Source organism: Mytilus californianus, unplaced genomic scaffold (genome assembly GCF_021869535.1).
Source record: "Mytilus californianus isolate M0D057914Y unplaced genomic scaffold, xbMytCali1.0.p SCAF_2, whole genome shotgun sequence".
NCBI lineage: Eukaryota > Metazoa > Mollusca > Bivalvia > Mytilida > Mytilidae > Mytilus > Mytilus californianus.
In genome coordinates this window covers 99,414,187-99,430,668 of record NW_026262668.1, presented here as the reverse complement: position 1 = coordinate 99,430,668, position 16,482 = coordinate 99,414,187, and the positions used below count along the sequence as shown (strand labels likewise).

Sequence of the window (16,482 nt, the reverse complement as noted above, 5' to 3'; positions counted from 1 at the left end):
GTTCGGAAAAGACACGTTTTAAATCCGACTATTCTAAATTATAAAAGATGACGCCAACTGATCCAACTCGTACCCAATATTTATATATTACTATTAATTTTTCTATCATATACTAAAATATAAAAATAACAACATACATATATATATATGTCAGCAGGGTTTAAGAACATCAGTTGTTCGACCTGTCACGAGTCAAATGCGTTTTGTTAAAATATACTTTTTCACTCTTTTGGTCTTTTGGAAAATGGTCAGTGTTTGTGCTGTATTTAGACCCCTCTAACAAGAAATTTGTTTTGCATGCACACGTATAAAAATTGCGGTTTTTATCCAACGCAATCATAGGTTTGAACGTTGTTTTCAATTTAGACTTGTTTATATTTTTTCGTTTGGGCTTGTATTATATTTTCCTTCGGGTTTATATGATCCGTTCATCCTATTTCGACTCTTTAAAATTCAAGAGTCTATCCTAAATTGAGGTAAATTTTATGGCCTTCCAAATACTGTTTCGATCCCTAACATCACTGAAGAGACATTAATGTCGAAATCCGGATATGGTGTACTAATTTTTGCACCTTTTGTTTGCGGTATACCATCTTTACTGCAAGTTTATTGTTTTCTGTTTGGTATTAAATTCATATTATTAAAGATTCATTTTGTTACATCTTGTGATCCGTTTATTTGGCAATCGACAATGGCAGTCAGCAGTGTTTAAGAACATCAGTTGTTCGACCTGTTAGTCAAATGCGTTTTGTTAAAATATACTTTTTCACTCTTTTGGTCTTTTGGAAAATGTTGTTTCTGCTGTATTTAGACCCCTCTACCAAGCAATTTGTTTTGCATGCACACGTATAAAAATTGCGGTTTTTATCCAACGCAATCGTTTGAACGTTGTTTTCAATTTAGACTTGTTTATATATATTATATAAGTGTTCTACTACTAATCTATCAGTGCTTCTTACTACATCCTTTACTACTATCAAAGAACTGGTTATTAACTTTTGTAATAAAGCTTATGAAAATAATGGTATTAATTATTTTTAGAGTGTTAAAAATTCTTTAGAGGTTTTAGATAAAATACATGGTCCTTTTAATTCTGTTGACAGTTATGATTTTTCTACTCTCTACACTACACTTCTACACAATCTAATAAAGAAAAAGTTTTCATATTTAATAAAATGGTCTTTCGAAAAATCTCATTGTAAATTTATTTGCTGTAACTCGTTTAAAGCCTTTTTCTGTAACTAAAAAGGAAAGTATGCTAGATACACTTACTGGAAATGTGAGGATATGATTGAAGCTTTAAATTTTCTCCTAGATAACATATGTGTACGTTTCGGCGATAAAGTGTATCGTCAGGTAGTAGGTATTCCTATAGGCACTAACTGCGCACCTTTAATAGCAGATTTTTTCCTGTATTGCTACGAATCTCAGTTTATGACCAAACTCAGTAAAGACACATCATTGTTACATTTGGTTGATATATTCAACAATACCTACCGTTATCTGGATGATATTTTTTCGTTAAATAATCCATAGTTCTCTGAATATACTACCGAAATTTACCCAAAAGAACTTACTTTAACTAAATCTAACATAAACAGCAGCAGTTGTCCTTTTCTAGATTTAGACATTTCAATTTCTTAAGGGAAACACCATACTAAAATTTACGACAAAAGAGACGATTTTTCATTCCCTATTGTTAATTTTCCTTTTTTAGACGGCGATGTGCCTTTGGTTCCATCATACGGTGTTTATATATCCCAACTCGTTCGGTATGCCCGTGTGTGTAGTGATGTCATAGATTTTAACGAATGTAATCAATGCATCACTGGTAAATTATTAAGTCAGGGATTTCGTTACCATAAATTACTTAAAACTTTTACTAAATTCTTTCATAGATACAAAGATTTGATTAGTAAGTTTGGCTGAACCTGTAGAAAACTTATTAAAAATGGTATTTCACATCCTAAATTTTACGGTAATATTGTACTAAAAGCGCGGAAATCACTATGTGATCCGTGTAAAATCATCGAACCTTTAAACAAACTTATCAGTAAGGGTTATCGTACCAATATTGTAATTAGATCTCTGAATATAGTTTACATTGGCACTAATATCGATTTTGTCATTAGCAAATTAAAACATAACTAAATTTGTATTTTCTTTTCAAACGGGATGTATAGAGACACACATACGTTCATTTTTATCTATAAAGAAGTCACTCTTAACTATCCTACTACCTGTCGATACATTTATTTTTGGCATTGCACAAGTCATGTCTTCTTTGACTGTTCGTGACGTTAAAATACTAAATCCCTGGGATGTGTCTTAGTTGATTTCGTCTCTGATGCATGATTTTTTAATATTAATTGTTTTGGCTTTTAACTAGCTGTCAGTAATTGCAAGTACTCTCAAATCGTACTTTCTTGTTAATTTGACCTGTTGATACTATTTGTAATGCTTTTTTGTTATTAATTGTTAACATGGATCTTGTCTATATACCAGCTTTGATTATTTGGAATTACTACAAATTTTCACTTCTTCGTACTATTAACATCAAAATTATTTCATTTCTCCTTAAATACTGTTCTTGCACCTGTACAGGAAGTTTTATCTAGCACTTATTGTATAGTTTTATTGTTGATATTCACCCCATATGTACCAAGTGTTAGATTAGTTTTATTGATATTAAAGAAATTTCTTGGTATTCCTAAACGGAAGATTTTATACACACAGAAGAAGAAGTATACTTAACAACAAAATTATTTTCATTTACCTGTGTATAATAGGACGCAGGTTTTTCCAAAAGTGATTATTTTCTAAAAATTGTTTAACATTTCACGGTGGTATCATACTTTAACTTTGTTTAAACCTGTTTATTTACTTTTGACCTTAATTATTTATCCCTTATATTTTATTAACTATGTATTTGCATTCAGGTATCACAGATCAAATTTATTCGTTCATTGTGTGTTAATTTACGTTTTTTGATTGAGTTAAGCCTTCCAATTGATATTTTATAGTGTGTCTTTCTATGTTGTGATGTTATACTATTGTTTCAGAAAGGGAGGTTTGGTACCATTAAAACGTTTAATCCCGCTGCAAATGTTTGCACCTGTCCTAAGTCAGGAATCTGATGTACAGTAGTTGTCGTCTGTTTATGTAGTTCATACGTGTTTCTCGTTTCTTGTTTTTATATAAATTAGACCGTTGGTTTTCCCGTTTGAATGGTTTTACACTAGTAATTTTTGGGGCCCTTTATAGCTTGCTGTTCGGTGTGCGCCAATGCTCCGTGTTGAAGGCCGTACCTTGACCTATAATGGTTTACTTTTATAAATTGTTACTTGGATGGAGAGTTGTCTCATTGGCACTCATACCACATCTTCATATATCTATATATATTTGCTTGCGCAAATTTGCAGATTTAACATTGTTGTGCTGATATTTAGAGTAATTATGAATATAATATGTGTTTTCAGCCGTGTATCACCTTCACTGGTGATCCAATGGATGGATCTGTCCTAGAGCTGTCACTTGTTTAGACCAGGAACATATATAATTATTGTTAGATATACTGTTCCCAGTTTAGACGTACTCATCAAAATAATTATTTCTGTGACCGCATCTTACGATCCTTTAGTACAGACAACTTAGCTAATCTGCAATCAATTCCATCTTCATGCCTAATATATCATGTACTGTGTTACAACTCTAGATTCTACTGACGTGGAAAGGTAACACTAGGCCATCGAAAGCTGAATTTTTAGTTCAGTCTAGGTGGCCTAGTGGTCTAGAGCGCTGGACACAGTGCAGGCGGTGTTGTCTCGGTAACCGAATAGTTCGAATCCCGGCGAGTGAAGAACAAAAGGATCCTACAAATTAATGTAAGATGCAGTATTTGACTCAGTATTTGGCTCAGACGTACTTATTATATATATGGTGTCACGATATCTCAGTAGCATGAGTTCGAATCCCGGCGAGGGAAGAACTAAAAATTTGCGAAAGCAAATTTACAGATCTAACATTGTTGGGCTGATGTTTAGACGAGTTGTATATACAGAATGTACAAAGCCATGTATCACCATCACTGCTGGTGATCCGATGGATAAATCTGTTGTAGAGTTGTCACTGGTTCAGACGTACTTATAAATATAATTATTTCTGTGACTGTATCTTGCATTAATTTGTAGGATCCTTTACAATAGATATTTCAGCTGATCTGTAACAATTCCATCTTCATGCCTTATATACCATGTACTGTATTACGACGCTAGATTGAAACTGACGAGGAAAGGTAACACCCGGCCACCGAAAGCTTTATTATTGTGAAGCCTCTAGGTGGTCGACTGGTCTAGCGCGTCGGATACAGTGCAGGCGATTTGGTGTCACGATATCTCAGTAGCATGAGTTCGAATCCCGGCGAGGGAAGAACTAAAAATTTGTGAAAGCAAATTTACAGATCTAACATTGTTGGGCTGATGTTTAGACGAGTTGTATATATATATATATATATATATATATATATATATATATATATATATATATGAGGAAAGGTAACACCCGGCCACCGAAAGCTTTATTATTGTGAAGCCTAGGTGGTCATGTGGTCTAGCGCGTCGGATACAGTGCAGGCGATTTGGTGTCACGATATCTCAGTAGCATGAGTTCGAATCCCTGCGAGGGAAGAACAAAAAATTAGCGAAAGCACATTTACAGATCTAACATTGTTGGGCTGCTGTTTAGACGAGTTGTATATATATATAACCAATCTAAAAGGGTACAACATCACCAAAAAATGACAATAAACGAACAAATGTAACTATAAATATTTCGGATAACAGATATCTTTCATCAGTATGAGCACGATGTAAAATGAATCAGATCAATCTATTCTGATTATTAAACTATAGCAATCTTGAATTCTATACAATAAAAAAAGTGAAACAGTTTCACCGAACATCATATGTAGAGACGCTTATAAAATTTTAAAATTTCCAAAAAACGACTCAAAGACATGCCTAAAATGATTCCAAAAATATATGGTTTCTATTCAATATTTTTTAAATAAGGGAGATAATTTGTTACTTACGGTTTGAAAAATGTTACTTCCGGTATTATTCAAACGTTTAATTCACGTCGGACACTGATATTTGATTTGAAGCTGGAAATGACATTTTAAAACGAATTTTACTATTTTCATATTAAAATACATGTTTTTTTGTGGAAAGACCTTCAATTGTTCTCTGAACAATTGTTTTTTTTTTTTTTTTTTTTAAATTATTTCAAGCATAAGTCAGCCGTTGATTTTTTTCTGCTGTATTGTTTCACATTAAATTAATTTGTCATGCCAGGGCCTTTTAATGTTTTATAGATTACTATACGATATGGCGGTTTTCAGGCTCTTTGTTGAGGGTCGTACGGTAACCTATAATAGTCAGTGGCGGATTCAGGAATGAAGTCACGGTGGCGCGTGATTGGAAAATGATATATATATATTTTATGATAAAATCGTCAATTTTTTTTGCCTTTATATATTCGATAGATATTCAGTTTTCGGAGTTTACGTCCCCACTTCACAAATCCTGGATCCACCCTCAGGTGGTTTACACCCTTGTCCTTTCATTCCTTTGATCTCTCGTAGATGATAGTTGTCAAATTGGCAAGCATACCACACCTCCTTATTTTTTTTATATCAACGGTACTATATCGTTTGATATGAAATTATCGGCCGTACTCACAGAAGGCCTTACGAAGCACACCTTGATGTATTATTTTCAACAATATTTGCAGGTTTTAAGACATCATAGTCTTTCTTCTTAATCATACATACCACATATTATTTTCATATTTCACTTTTTATTAGTAAATTTAAAAAAAAAATTAAATTTAGAATGAACAATCATTATAATCATACTTCAGTCAGTCAACAAAAACAAATAAGATAAGACATTGTGTGTAAACAAATATGATAAGACATTGTGTGTAAACAAATAAGATAAGACATTGTGTGTAAACAAATAAGATAAGACATTGTGTGTAAACAGACGTAAACAATTTTTACATTTATGGATATACAATGGCGCCTTCGCAGTCATGTTTCCACATTTTAATAGGTAAGACAAATTGTATTAATACTTTTTTTATCAGCTGATCGATATTTACATCAAAAGATTGGATAGGTTTATTTGGAAACTGACGTACAGTTTGTGGCAATATAACTTGAGCTGCGTGATGAAAGTTTCATACTCTAATTATTGTTTAGGTACTTATAAACACTTAATGTACATTTTTAAAAATGAGTTTACAAAATCTTCTCGTGCAAAATACAGGTACAATATAAAAATATGGTATGATTGCTAATGAGACAACTTTCCACCAGAGACCAAATGACGTAGAAGTTAGTAATTATAAGTCACCGTACGACCTTCATTAATGAGCAAAACCCATACCGCATAGAAAACTTTAAAAGACACTGACATGCACCGGGAAAGGGAAGGGGTTCTTAACCTAAACATTTGGGTACAGACGTCCGGTTTGGGTATGGAAACACTCTCATTCATATATTGATTTATTCGAAAATCCCTACCAATTCATATATTTCATAAGAAAATCACAACCTATCTATATATACTTTCCAGCTATCATGACGCCTCATTTCAATGCGATGTTAACCAAATGGGCTCCGTGATTCATATTAGGAGATAAAAAGATCAGAACACAGTTTTTACATACATCTTAACAGAAGATGAACATATATGACCGGTTGATTTCTTCCCATTGATATATTACCTCCGTGAAATTGCAACCCATTGATATATTTGACATTCCAAAAAAGTGACCCATACCAGCGGCACGTCTGTGTATACCTTTATATAGGAAGAGACCCCATCTCCCCGTGTCGACATGACAGATGTAAAACAATTCAAACGGAAAACCAATTTCAATGGAGACTTACTGTTCCCAACTTATTGCGGACCTGTTTCTGTATTGTTACGAATCGCAATTTATGTTCAAAATCATCAAAGACCCATCGAAACAACATCTGATACAAAAACTTAAAGACGACTTTAGTATGTACACTAAAAGAGATTTATCCTGTTGAACTTACTTTAAATAAAGCTAATTCTAACAATGAACACTGCCCTTTCCTGGATCTTGATATCTATATCTCTAACGGGAAACTTAATACTAAAATTTAAGATAAAAGAGATAATTTTTCATTTCCTATTGTTAATTATCCGTTTTTAGATGGTGACGATCCCTTGGCACCAATCGTATGGTGTTAATACATCTCAACTTGTTCGATGCACTCGTATATGTAACAACGCATTTGATTTTAACGAAAGAAATCTCTTTATTAATGACTGAAAATTATTACACCAGGGTTTTCGATATCACAAACTTTTCAAAACCTTTACGAAATTTTATCATCGCTTCAAAGTTACATGTATCATTCGTGAATATTAATCAACGTGCAGACATCTTATACGTTCAGGTATAGCACATCACATATTTCATAGTAATATTCGATACAAAGTACAAAAATATCGTCATTCACCTCAAAAGCTAACCAAACCTTTAAACAGACTTATTCGCAAGAGATATAGTTACGATATTGTTGTCAAGTCATTAAAGATGGCAGTTTTGCAATTAATATCGATTCACTCATAGGGTCTTTGTATCAGACATAAACACATTTATTCTAAAACCAGTTTTTGGCATGTTACGGTTTCATTTGCATGTTTCTGTGTTTAGTGTGGTGTCATTTCGCTGAACTCGTATACATTATTGTTTAGGGTCCGCCTCCGGATTGCGGAATTTTCTCGCTGCGTTGAAGACCCATTGGTGGCCTTTGGCTGTTTCCTGCTCTTTGGTAGGGTTGTTGTCTCTTTGGCATATTTCCCGTTTCCATTCTCTATTCTATCAAAGACACCGTCGACATAACAGATTCAAACGAGAAAACTATAAACGGTCTGATTTATGTATAGACCGATCGACAAATATGATATACAGCAACAAACGACAAACAATGAATTAAAGGCTTCTAACTTGGGACAGGGACATACAAGTGGCGAGTTAAACATGCTTGCGGGTGCTCAATACTCCCACTGACCTGCGAATGAACAAACATATAAAAATCAGTTGAAAAAAGCTTAACAAGAACATTTCAGTAAACAGCATAACACGAATACTTAGACATTGCACTGTTTAAATATATTAAAAACCATAAAATGAATATGATATGGAGTTATGCTTATTATGATAGTATATATGATGAGACACATAAATGACTTAAAATATACTCAATAATGACCAACTACAACTGTAAATCTTCCAATCAGAAATTGGCAAGTAAAGTTAAATTCCAGTATTGGTTCAAAAAGTTAAAAAAAATCGTCATAAAAGTACCTGAGACACATACAGTTTGCTTAATCAGACATAACATCTACATAATACACATCATGGCTGTCCCTGGATATGATACAAAAACTTTTGTGAAGCATTAATGACGACAGCAAATCTGTCTTTACAAAATATTCTATTTATGGGCAATATCGATGATGCATGCCTCTATACAGTGTCCTACTTATGAGCAATATCAATGATGTCTGTCTCTATTAAGTATCCTATTTATGGGCAAATAATGATGTCTGTCTCTATACAGTGTCCTCTGTGATAGTAAACTTGGAATTTATAGAAAATATCAAAAACAAGTTATTTTTAAAATATTTATATTTATATAATACAGAAAAACGCGAAAATAATTGAAATTAATAAAAAAAACAAAAAAAATATCGGATTTTGGAAAAAAGGGGTGAGGGCTAAAACAATTATCCTGTCTCCAAGTACCTATGGTTGGTAATGGCTTTTTCACAAAACAAGCTTTTCTTGTATTCCGACGGAAGTTATGCCCTTTCTTCTCTTTTACTTTGGCCAAGATGTTGTTTGTCCCGCTTAAAACTTCTTATTGCCGTCACCAATCCTTCTTCCAACTTTTGATATGTTCTTATTATTTTATCTGCTTCTAGTTTTAGTACTTCCGTATAATGGAAATGCCTATACTCAGTCAGCACCAAGCGTGGGACAAGTGTGTTCTGATGGATGTCATGTCTGTTTTGTAAATGAATATCACGTACATATTAAGTTACCCATTCAAAAAACCGGAGTATGCGACACCACAGGTAAATATTTAAGTCTCCTAAGTGCAGTGGCCACGTTGATGATAAATTATCATTCAAACATATTTTTCTTAACTAGTACTTTTCAGTTTTAACCCCCCCAAGAACCCCCCCCCCCCCCAAAAAAAAAAAACAAAAAATATCAAAAAACAAAAAACAACAACAACAACCCAAACCAACACCTTTGCATGCTGTATGCACTCAACATAGAGCTGGTCCATCAAATTTCTTTTGTATGTGTCCAGTACTGACCATTTCTGTTTCTTAAACAATACTGTTTTTATTTTCTTAAAATTCAAGCCTGCGATATACAATTATTACCAATGGAAAAATATAATAACTAGGAACTTATGAAAGATTTTAAAATGAAGCAAATAACCTTTATCTAAATGGATACTTTTTTAAATGAAAATTTTGTGATGTCAAAACAGCATAAAAACCTCCTGCTATACATGAACATAACATCTCAATGTTGTTTCTAGTCTATACCTCAACATATTTTCTATGCCATGTATAAAAAACACAAAAAACATAACGTGTTTTAAAGGAAAAACACTCCACAACGGCGACTTTGTTTGCATGTATGGTTACAATATGAGACCTAAGATGTATTTAGTACACGAAAACATAACAACAGCAGATGGATGTAACTCTTGTCTCTGTACAACACGTGGTGCTCTTTGTACAAAGGTCACTTGTGATAATACTGGATTTGGTAAGTTTCTTGAAACTTTTACGCTGATGGTATGGGTATGCTTATATTAGGATAGATGAAGCGTTTTATTTGAAATCAATGTTTTGTTGTGTAAATTGTTTTTTTATTACTAAAACCGTACGATAACGATTTTCCGTGCAGTTGTATACTAGGAACTAAATTTCATACTCTGATATAAAAATAATAAGATGTGGTATGATTGCAAATGAGACAACTCTCCTCTAGAGACCAAATGACATGGAGTTTACAACTATAGGCCACCGTACGGCCTCAAACAATGAGCAAAGCCCATACCGCCAATGAACGAAAAGTAAATAAGATACAGTAACAAACGACAACCACTAAATTACAGGCTCCTGACTTGGGACAGGCACATACAGAATGTGGTGGGGTGAAACTAGTTTGTTGGCGCCAAACCCTCCACCTAACCTGGGACAGTGGTGTAACAGTACAACATAAGAACAGCCTATAAAAACTGAGACGACCTTGTTGGTCTCGTGGTTGCATCCCTGTTTCGACAAATGAAGTAAAAGGGATGAAATTCACAATTTTCCATTGATTAATCTAACATCTGAAATAATCTATTTCTACTACTGAATAAAGATAAAATGTAAGTTGAAAACAAGTGAATAGGTCTATACCTTTATATCTTACCCAGCTAAACCAAGTGATGAACCACTCTACGGAGAGTGTAACGACAATGGAAGATGGTACAAGTTCAAAGCATTGTGGGAGGCAGATGACGGATGCAACACTTGTACATGTGTTGGTATAGGGAATTATCAAGGACCTTTTATTTGTACACAAGGACTGTGTATCAACAAAGAATCTCCAGTTGTTGGTTAAGAATAAAATAAATAAAATGAAAACAGAAATAATAATGAAATGTCGTAAACAGAAATAAAATATTGAAAAATGGTGTATTTACCTCTAGAAAAGAAAGACAGAAAACAGAAAGTGTTACAGGCGTGATATACTAACTGCTTCACTTAAATTGATGGTTTGGAGATTTTAAGTACTTACGTGTCTCTAAAAGAAACTACAGATTTCAATACATTTTTTGATGAAACTTCCTGAAACCTGTTGTCTTTTATCTTTTTATATTTTCTTGAGTGATAGTATTCAACCAACCTATCTTAGCTAGCTTTCTGTAGTAGTGAACGTTTTTTGACCATTTTATTTTCTTTTTCAAGATAGTGGGCATCCTGTTAGTAGCTGCACTATACAGGTTTTGTATTAATAGTAAGTGTTTACGTTGACGACATATGGCTTAAATAGGCATTGAGAGAGGTTTGTACTTATACGTAAGACGGGTTTAGCCCATCCCCAATTTGTGCTTGTACCAAGTTCGGCTGTCTGGACAATATGTTGCTCGTTGTCTGTGTTTGTACGCCATTTTTTCGGTGTTTGTTGTTTTTTGTTTGATATGGTTTGTTGTGCTGCAAATATTTTTGGTTATCCTGTTGTTCGTTTCATGTACCTATACAGTCAATAATCAAAACACCTATCAATTTTATCAAATATGATAATGATTAAGGTCAATCAAATGTTTAGAACTCTCTGGGAAAAGTCTGATAAACTATCCTATCAAGAAAATCTACAACTTCAAATACCATTCAAATCTTGATTCAACGGCTCAAAATTACGGACCACGTAAATCTTATTCACAATATTATAAGAAAAAAGCAATGAGAAAAGATCTATACATGGACACGGAGTGCCTACAGTATAAAGAAGAAAATGGTACAGCGAAAAAAGCCATGAGGTAGAAAAGATCTCGTTCGACCATCCACAAAATACGTACATACTGAAGTTGAAGGGAAAAGACATGTATGTCCTGATGTACCCAGATACATTACAGGCATATAAAGACGTCAAAAAGAAAAGACACCCTGAATTTTACGCCGACATCAGTAAAAGCTTCAATATGTGGCCAGACATTAGAGACAGAAAGAACTTTCTCTTTAGTGAAAGCAGAAAAGACAACCTGCAAAAACTACCAGAAATACAACTTAGTGGTATAAAATAAAGGGCGAGAAAAGCCCCATCCCCAAAACACCTTTTGTTAATCAAATTGTTTTGTTAAAGGGCTGAGTTTGCAAAGTTTGAAAGATTTAGCTGAACATTAACAAAAACATTTGATAATGAATATGCTACCAGAGTCCGTGTTGCCTTGGAGGCAATACTTCAATTTATACAAAACTACGATGAGCTTTTAACTGAAATTTCTGAAAATGAGTTTAAAGTTGCAATTAACAGTCTTGATAATAATAAAGTTGCTGACTAATTTGGCATCTCAGCTGAACATTTGAAATATGCATCAAAATCTTTAATATTATCCTTAAAAGCATTGCTCAATGCCATAATTGAACTCTCTTTTATTCCTGAAAAGTTGTAATGCGGATTATACACACAGCACTGAAGCGTGGTAAGATGCATTCTCTGTTCGAAAGATTTAGAGGAATAACTGTTTGCGGATTGTTTGAATTGACATCACTCATTGTACAAGGAATATTTTCGTCAAACTTTTCTTGGCTCCTATTGAGGGAATGGTTTAATATTTGGTATACAGCTACATAATGTTGAGTTGAAGCGAGAAAGCAATTTTTACATCATCCATCCAGCCACTTCATATTTGTCGAGTTTTTGAAATTTTACAACACTCATTGTACAAGAAAAATTTTCGTCACTTTTTTTTTTGTCTTTAATGAATGGGAATAATTAGGTATGCACCAGTAAACATGTTACCTCAATCAATAATCAGATATGCATCAGTGTACATGTTACCTCAATGGGAATAATCAGGTATGCATCAGTATACATGTTACCTCAATGGGAATAATCAGGTATGCATCAGTGTACATGTTACATCAATGGGAATAATCAGGTATGCATCAGTATACATGTTACCTCAATAGGAATAATCAGGTATGCATCAGTGTACATGTTACATCAATGGGAATAATCAGGTATGCATCAGTATACATGTTACCTCAATGGGAATAATCAAGTATGCATCAGTATACATGTTACCTCAATGGGAATAATCAGGTATGCATCAGTATACATGTTACCTCAATCAATCGCATACCTGATTATTCCCTTTCATTAAAGACAAAAAAAAGTGACGAAAATTTGTCTTGTACAATGAGTGTTGTAAAAATCCTGCAAAGTTATCATGTGAATGTATTAATGTAAGCTTACATATAATTTAGGCATGGTTTATTCGTGTAAAGAAGCTCGTGTCTGCATGTGCGACTCTTATCGGTTGTTCCTTATTTAGAAGAGATACACGTGGCAAGAACTCAGTTTTGCTAATTCTGTTTGGAAAGAAGGACGCTATTTTATATTGTGAAGCAAGTCTTTGTTTTTGTGCTATACCATAACATATACCAGTACTGTGTACTTCTGTTCTTTTATTCTACGATTGAGAGATTTTATGTATTAGTCTGTCATCTAGACTGTAACAAGCAACATGAACTTAAATTGTGTAAGCTATGATGTAATTTCCTTCCTTGGATTTAAGCCTACGGTAAACTTGGATATTCGTATTCTTATTTCACACGTGAGTGGTCTTCTTTTTTAACTTTATAATCAATTCTCTTTTATTGACATTATGGCTACCAGAAAGTCGAAGAGACAAACAAAAAGGAAAGTTCCTTACGAACGTCCGTCTGTAGACGCTAACGCGGACCCATCCACGTTGAGTAAGACAAAACTTATTCCGGAATTAAAGGGGATTGATATAGAAGTTCCTGCCGATCTGGTTAAACATATTCTCTTACAACTATTCAACAGTAACATTTATCCATAAAAAAGGAGGTAGCCGTAATTGAAAATGAAACAGTAGTAGATCCGGATATCGAAATCCAACCCCCCCTCCACACCCCCCGAGCAACGCCCAGTCATCAACCCAGAACCGGAGGCTATTCAGATAAATTACATGTGTAACGCGTTCGTTTCTATGTCCCAATGCTTTACGGGTCTACAAAGTACTTTTACCCAACTTCTTTTGAGGAATCCTGGAGAGAAACAGCAAAACACAAAGACGGATTTACACTTCAAAATTGGTACAATCAGTCTAATACGGTCGAAAACTTTCTGTTCCTTATTCCGGAATACAGGAAAATTGTGTACCCGTAGATATCAACAAGGGAGCCAGATCAGGCGATTTCAACAACATTGATATTGTGTCTTCATCTCTGCAGCGACAGATAATTGACGGTTAGGATGTTAATATTACTGCCTTATTTATTCCAAACTATGAATGCCCACAATCGCATACCGTAATCGCTGACAGCATTGAGATTTATCTCCCAGGGAAAACCGACATCAGATTAAACCGTACACTGACCATTCAGGAATTTATCAAAGCGTTCGGCAAATACAAAACAATTATGCCAAAAGCCTACCCAGAAAGACGCGCCGAATAAGATGCCTATGAAGAAGATATTATTGACATAAGCAATTTTGACGGCTCTAAATATTACGACTATCATAAAATGTTTTCCGCCAAAGCGTCAACACTACTTAGAGAACATCAAGTTAAAGTAGACTGGAGTAAACGTGATCGTGAATTATTCGCCCTCGTAGCGGATTCAAATCAATGTATGTAAATTATGCCACATGTGCGATCACACTACCGAATTTTGTTCACTGCAGCTGAAAAACAAAATAAATCACCAAGAAGTTAATTGCTTGAGAAATGATGATCGTAAGTATGGCCGACTAAAATATTTTCAAGACGGTAAAGAGATTTGTAACAATTTTAATAGCTATAGAAGTTGTACGAAACGCACCTGTTCGTTCTCACATGTTTGCACCAAATGCCGTTCGCTAGGACATTCACAGTCTCTTTGTGGGAAACACCCATCAGCAACGTTTTCATTCAATCAGACAGCTCCGGTCGACAAGGAAACTCCAGAGACATCTCGCAAAATGTGACTAACTGAATTTGATATGCACGCTACTACCCCTGTCAATATCAAGCTAAAACGTGAACTAATGAGTCATCCCGACAAACACTTTGTTGATTATTTGTGTAATGGGTTACAAATATGGATTTGATACCATGGTTTAATTTGACAACATGAAAACAATGGAATGTAGAAATACTTTAAGTGCTAGGTCACAGAAAGATACAGTTTCAGATCTTATTAAAAAGAACTATGTAACGGTTTCGTATTTGGTCCGTTTGATCATTTACCTTTTGATGATTATCGAATAAGTCCGTTGGGTGTTGCTGAGGGTAAATATTCTTACAAAAAGCGACTTATTTTAGACTTGTCCGCAGCGCACAACGATAAAAACGTTAGCGTCAACGAGCTTATAGACAAAGATTTATGTTATGTCGTATGTCAAGATAGATGACGCAATTCGTCTCATTGCCAAATACGGAAAGGGGACAAAACTCTGTAAGTTCGACATTCAAAATGCATTTAAAATATGTCCAGTGTCACCGAAGCAATGGCCATTATTTTGTTTTAAATGAGAATCTTTTTATTATATTTAAGTGCGATTGTCATTCGGATGCCGTAGTAGCCCTAAAATATTTGACAATATCTCCACATCGATTTGTTTTATAGCAGAACATAATTACAAAGTAAAACATATTTTACATTTACTCAATGACTTCCTTACTATTTACCCTCCAGAGTTCGGTGCTGAAAGAACAATGGCGTTAATTAATGACCATGATATTCAATCGATTAAATGTTCCATTTGCGGCAAACAAAACCATGGGCCCACTAACATGCATTGGATACCTTGGTATTGTGTTGGATACAGATAGATTAGAGGCTAGATTGCCTGCAAACAAAGTATAGAAGAATCTGCAAATTTATAATTTCCATAATTCAAAAGTCAACATGTGACGAAAAAAGAATTACTTCAACTATTAGGCCATTTGAACTTTGCATCACGTGTAATTGTGCCAGGTATATCTTTTGTTTCCTATCTTATAAAATTATCCACTAAGGTTAAAGAACTGCATTTCTATGTAAATTTGCGTAAGGAATGTCGAGTTGACTTAGAATTTTGGCTCCGATTTCTACATAATTGATTGCTACGGAATAAACATATGTTTTACGACTCTAATTACACTTCTAACTTCGATATGCAAATATACACCGATGCCTGTTCTACAATTGGGTACGGAGGTTATCATCAAGGGAAATGGTTTTGTTCGACGTGGCCAAAAGAATTACCCTCTTTAAACGAATAAATCGTTATCAATGGCATTTCTAGAACTATATCCGATAGTAGTAGCTGCTCTTTTATGGGGTAAGTAGGAAATGCACGAAAATCGTCTTTCTTTGCGACAATGAAGCTACTGAAGCAATTGTAAACTAGAGGCTCTAAAGAGCCTGTGTCGCTCACCTTGGTATATGTGCATATTAAACAAAGGACACAGATGGATTCATGACAAAATTGTGTTTTGGTGATGGTGATGTGTTTGTAGATCTTACTTTACTGAACATTCTTGCTGCTTACAATTATCTCCATCTATAATGAACCTGGCCCAGTAGTTACAGTGGAATTTATGAAAATTGTAAAAAATTGACTATAAAGGGCAATAACTCCTTAAGG

General features: G+C 34.2%; 1 protein-coding gene and 1 long non-coding RNA gene across 3 annotated transcripts in view; one reads left to right on the top strand and one right to left on the bottom strand.

Moving 5' to 3' along the window:
* Positions 1–16,482, bottom strand: part of LOC127730563 (uncharacterized) — a 345,980-nt gene that overhangs the window by 142,074 nt on the left and 187,424 nt on the right. The gene's annotated exons all lie outside the window — the stretch shown is intronic.
* On the top strand, positions 6,072–10,887 carry LOC127730558 (uncharacterized). Of its 2 annotated transcripts, XR_007995147.1 has the most exons (4): positions 6,072–6,113; positions 9,030–9,182; positions 9,727–9,894; positions 10,553–10,887. XR_007995147.1 is itself a non-coding variant. In XM_052239003.1 (3 exons), the coding sequence occupies exons 1-3, from the start codon at positions 9,002–9,004 to the stop codon at positions 10,738–10,740; spliced, it is 537 nt and encodes a 178-aa protein (XP_052094963.1). In that variant the 5' UTR covers positions 8,827–9,001; the 3' UTR covers positions 10,741–10,887. The 2 variants fall into 2 exon arrangements, 1 of the variants encoding a protein (XP_052094963.1); XM_052239003.1 differs by lacking the exon at positions 6,072–6,113 and having other exon boundaries at positions 8,827–9,182.

Excerpts from the sequence above, each read along its gene's own strand:
- LOC127730558 (XM_052239003.1), top strand. The coding sequence starts at position 9,002 with ATGTTCTTATTATTTTATCTGCTTCTAGTTTTAGTACTTCCGTATAAT. Across the intron at positions 9,183-9,726 it reads CGGAGTATGCGACACCACAG|GAAAAACACTCCACAACGGC; the intron begins GTAAATATTTAA and ends CGTGTTTTAAAG. Across the intron at positions 9,895-10,552 it reads TTGTGATAATACTGGATTTG|CTAAACCAAGTGATGAACCA; the intron begins GTAAGTTTCTTG and ends TATCTTACCCAG.